We start from the raw sequence: 5201 nt of genomic DNA, 5'->3' as shown, positions 1-5201 counted from the left end.
GGGCTGTTAGAGGGAGGTAACCCAACCGCCTCCCATCGAGAAGCGGCGGAGGATAAATGGTGTTTCCGCTGAAAAGAAAACGAAATGCACACGCGAAAAGAAATCCTCAATGAGAACAAGAAAGAGGGATGGCACCCCAATTCCCAAAGCTGCGGGTTAGTCGGTAATCAAGTCATTTACTGCGCAGTTCTTTGGAGTTGCTACTCGAACTGCGAATATACGTGACGAAGAAACATCCAAGGTGGTTTGATGACAGCCGTGGTTACCGATGCCGCTTGCCCCAGGCTATGATTGGCTGGCAATGGCAGCAAATCCATGTCTATGGGTCTTGGCATTAGCATCTGTTTGCGGAACTAGGAACAAAGCGGCGACAAACCAAGATTCCCACATCACGCGGAGGTGTTGTGGCTGGTGCTGCAAACAGAACAAACAGAACAAACATTTGCACTGAACTTGCTTCAACATTGATCAGTAATTTTCTTTCGTATGTGAGTGTGTATAGACCTCCCTAAGAAGCAGGATTTAGTCGAAAACGATAAACGTATAATCCATTCAGAGGGGTCATGTTCCCTATTCGTGAAGCAGCAGGCTCCACAATTCGTTCATCGTTTGTGGATGGAACTCATGTATACTGCCCGTGATCCATGCTGGTGTTTATAGTATATATATATCTCTATGTATGGTCGTCTCCAAAATAGTTGGAAAATGTAATGTACAGTGCAATGTTAACGTTTCTACAGAACCGCATCCTTCTGGTGTCGGGGAGCCCAAATCGAGCAACGCCGTTCCATATCCCTTTCATATTAGGGCATTGTATCGATTCAACAGGTCCTTTATTTCCCCTTGCCAGTGGCCAGCCTCCATGGCTATCACGCGAGAGGTCTTGCCATCTCCTGTCTTCATACCTCGTGTAAACGTCGGATGTTTCAATACCTCTTTTAATAGGATTGGATCACCTAGCTTCGCCGCATAGTGCACTGCAGCCCACCAGCTGCACAGGACAATGTCGCCGACATCATCAAGTTCCAGGAGGACCATAGACGAGAGACGACAGTCAATACTTTCATGGCGTAGTGCCTCAATCAGTGCCGTATTTCCGTCGTTGTTCTTCCGCGTTAGGATCAATTTTCCATCGCCTGGCAGCTGCAACAGGGCTTCCAGTGAATCACTCTCCCCTTGCATGCAAGCATGGTGAATTATGCTATTCCCAGAATTATCCAACAAATCTAGCTTCGCTCCGTGTCGAGTCAGACACTTCATGCACTCCATATCGTCCACAAAATCAAATATGGGCGGCCTTCCATCCTCATCTTGCGCGTCAATGTCCAATTTGGCCGTATTGCTTGTGTTGCATAATAACGCCACTGTCTCACACTTCTTCTCCCCACGATCTGAAAGACCTGCATAATGCAACGCAACTTGCTGATTCTCCTGTCTCACATTCGGATCTGCGCCCGCCTCAAGGAGGAGTTTTACGCAGCCCACCAAACATCCCTGCGCAGCCATAATAAGTGGTGACTCCCCCCACACGTTACTCTGATCGATATTCAACAGATCCGGATACCGTTTATGTATCTCCAGCGCATAGCTCAAGCTCTCCAGCGCATTCGACTCCACTGCTGCATGTAAAATGTTCGCATTTAAGTTCGATTTTATAAACGGATCCGCACCCGTATTCACAAGAATCTTCATTTTATCCGCTTGCCCCGTGGCACTAGCCCAATGCAGCGGCGTCCAGTGGAACTTACGATCTTTCTGATCGACTAGGTTCTGTATGATTTTGCCTGTATCTGGGTTTTCCGCTGCCGAAACCCGGAACTGCTCGATGATTGTGACGAACAGAGGGGATCGTTTTTGATATTTCGCTTTCCAGTGAGACCAATTGGTGCCTTGTGGGGCGTTGTTGGCATGATCGACGAAGTCAATGAGTTCCTCAAGGGTGGGGCGTTCCAAGTCTTCGGGGTCGTAGAGATCCAGGACAGCAATGTGAATCGGGGTGAATTCATAGTCGTCGATATAATCGTCTTGTTTGGAGAAGACTTGGACGATGTCCTTTTCGGTTTGGGTAGCATCTGCTCCGCGAGATTTCAGAAATGCGAAGTCAACTGGCTTTCTAAAACAAGGAAAAATATTAAACAGTTAGCTGATGAGAGGCAATATTGGAATTCCGAAAGGTCGGGTTGAAGATGGTTGCAGACCTTGCTCCAAGATCAGATACTTCAGTCTCCGCACTTAGTTTAACAAGGTACTGCACGGTTGGCAAATGTCTCGCGTACGCGGCAGTCTAAAATAATCGCCATGAGAGCCCAGTTGTCAGAAATGAAACCAATCATCAATAAAAGTAACAACGTTGAGTTTACACGGAAAAAAACTTACGTGCAACAAAGACCATCCATCCGGCGCCGTATCCCAAGGTGTTGCCTCACCCGACTCAATCGCTAATTTCAACTTCTCTAGGTTTCCATGTTTGACATATCGCATGGCATTGGATCCCTCCGGCACCATACGGTAGGTACTTAGCCGATATCGAACCTGGATACTGCTCGTCGACATCATATTCGATATGGCCTTTTTGAAGAAAGAGACTGGGATGGGCTTTTCCTGAGAAATTGTTGCTGCACAACCTGGATCTGAACACTCAACTTTGGGCTTGTTGTTTTCTCGAAATACCCGCGCGTTGAACCGTGATGGCGGTGTCTGGGATTCACCAGTAGTGGGTTCATCATGGCATTTACAGTAACAATCATGTCGGCATGCGCGACGGATGATCAGTGAACTCGTTGAACGCGAGTCCACTAATGTGCTTGATTGGGGCGATACGTCACTCCCTCGTCGGTCGCTGCGGCCTGGCACTGACAGAGTGTTTCCAAACGAGGTAGAGGTGGTGATGGAAGAATTTTTGGACGATATCGAGCTTCGAGATGACGGTTGTGATGATCCGAGAGACATTGATATTATGGAGGATGAATTCGAAGACGGATATCTCGAAATGAGAGGTGATCTTGATTCCGACATATCGCTGGGGAATTGAGGCTCGCTTGCCATCTCCTCAACAACAGTCGAACATGCTTCTAAGAGTTGTGGGTGCTGATTACACACAGCGAGGAACGTCTCCCTGTAGAGGTTTTAGCATTTAAATAAATTATAGGGAAGTGGGTAGGTTCTACGGACAAATGCGCCAGTGATACAAAACTATGTAATTGTGCACACTGGCTTTTGATCTGCTTAGCAAGCGTTTCAAAACGTGACTTATTCTGGACGAATCTAACCCGACGTAAACTGGAGTTTTCGGTCTTATAAACCTGCTTTATCCTCTTCTCAAGATCTTTAACGGTGGCCGATCCATCATTGATAGCTGTTCGAAGAATCTTCTCGGAGATATTGTGCTTTGTTTGGCGGCTACGTAGGACACGATCAAAGCCTCTCAGTGCTTCCTCGAAGATCTCAAGGTCATGCACGAGCTCGAAGAGGTCCTTCGGCGCATGTTTATAACTTTTGATGAGGTCAAGGGTTCCTTTGCTTGCCTTGAGGAGAGTACCAATGGACGCGATTAATCCGATAGCCGAGACAGGGTCCATAATTCAGTCATATCTCACACCCGATCCCCAGAAGACGTCACCAGCAAGTCTTGAACGGTTCAAAGTAATGTATACTCCATATGCATGTTGAAGATGCGATGCTTTATCGGTGTTTCGTTTTGGCATGTTCAAAATCTTAGACTTGTCCATGCGCGATGTGCCAGACTAGATCAGGAGGCTGAGGAGAGCGACCGGAGAGACAAGGCTGTCTCATCCCTGGCCTGGATGAGTTGACCCCCTCATTCTATGCACGTCGTTCGACGGTTCAATACGTTGTTGGGCGTCCCGCACGCTAATTTGAGCCTGTGCCCATGACGGTGATGGGCATGCCTTGCCTGCATTGGCATCTAGTAGCAATCGCCCGCCGTCATGTTTGATGGGCTGTCGTCAACTGCCAAGGAGAGAGGCCATAAGTTCCATATTAGCGTTCCCGTAAGTTAGCCTTGCCCCCAATGACATTGTTTGCTCTCGGCCAATCGATTGGAATGTCAATACAAGAATCATCCTGCAGAGGGGAGATGTTCTCCATGCTGTGCACAGTAAGTTGGCCAACAGTTGGGAAGCGCTTCGCCCTAGTCTGGTGCTCAAGCAGAATATCCCAGCCTCGTAGAAGGTCGTTTGAATCCAACCCCGCTCATCTTGGGATGTTAACCATGCTGGACCACGGTCGATAAATGTCCTTCCCTATCATTTCTGTTAAAAAAAAGGTTTAATCGCTTGAGACTCTACATCTCTGCGGGTATGGCGCCATCTCTTGGCCCTGTTTTGCCGGATGCGCTGTCCCCATCTCTCCACCTCGACCACCCGACTGACACGGAAAATAAGGCGATTTGGACGCTCACATCCAATTCGTGGAAGGATGCTCTTCCCGCGGATGTCTACCTCGAGGAATCGTTACATCTCATGACAGTCCCTTTAGCGAAGGACGGGGGAATGACCCAGTGGGTACTTGTGGATAAGAACCTCCTACGAGAGCGAAGGCCCCTCCTGGCTTCTTGCGAAACATTTCGTAAACGCTCCTGGGTCAGCGATACATATGGAAATGTTGCCGAGTTCATTACCCACGGAGTTGCCAGTGTCTATTGTGACCCCCGATATCGTGGTCGGGGTTATGCCTCACGACTGATGAAAGAACTGGCAGAGGTGCTACCCAAATGGCAAACGGCCAAAACCAAAGAATGTATCGCCAGCGTCCTATTTTCAGATATCGTCAGGCGATTCTACACAAACCTCAAATGGTATGCCTTTCCAAGCTATCATGTTGAGTTCCCTCCGTGGGTACCGTCAGCTGGGGCATCGCCAACTGCGACGCCGCTATTCGCAGGTGATCTCGCGAAGCTCTGCAAACAGGACGAGGCACTCGCTCTGAAGACGATGGCTACACCGCGCACATATCACATGCTCTGGCATCATGCAAAAGAAGAGTTTGCCACTAAGGTCCTCCTCAACTTGCAACCGCAGGTAAAAGGTGCGATTTCTGGAGAGCGTGGGAATCGTATCTGGGCGATCTGGGACGCACCGGGTTCTACGAATCTCCCCAGAACACAATATCCAACAACACTCTCTATATCTTGCGGCTTGTAATCGAAAACCAAGATGCTTCTAAACAATATCACGGTGGGA

The 5201-nt window shown here is 48.5% G+C and overlaps 2 protein-coding genes across 2 annotated transcripts; one reads left to right on the top strand and one right to left on the bottom strand.

The window, feature by feature from the left end:
* Positions 1-798: 798 nt before the first annotated feature.
* Positions 799-3578, bottom strand: HCAG_01165 (predicted protein; the record flags this gene model as incomplete). Its single annotated transcript, XM_001544069.1, has 4 exons — positions 799-2113; positions 2199-2284; positions 2377-3115; positions 3211-3578. 4 exons carry the CDS (start codon positions 3576-3578, stop codon positions 799-801), a joined length of 2508 nt encoding a protein of 835 aa, XP_001544119.1.
* A 741-nt stretch (positions 3579-4319) lies between these two features.
* Positions 4320-5162, top strand: HCAG_01164 (predicted protein; the record flags this gene model as incomplete). The annotated part of the gene is made up of 1 exon (XM_001544068.1): positions 4320-5162. The coding sequence occupies one exon, from the start codon at positions 4320-4322 to the stop codon at positions 5160-5162; it is 843 nt and encodes a 280-aa protein (XP_001544118.1).
* Positions 5163-5201: the final 39 nt, after the last annotated feature.

This window comes from Histoplasma capsulatum, genomic scaffold, assembly GCF_000149585.1.
Source record: "Histoplasma capsulatum NAm1 scaffold_1 genomic scaffold, whole genome shotgun sequence".
Lineage (NCBI taxonomy): Eukaryota > Fungi > Ascomycota > Eurotiomycetes > Onygenales > Ajellomycetaceae > Histoplasma > Histoplasma mississippiense.
The sequence above is the reverse complement of the archived record's forward strand: the minus strand, read 5'-3'. Positions and strand labels throughout refer to the sequence as shown.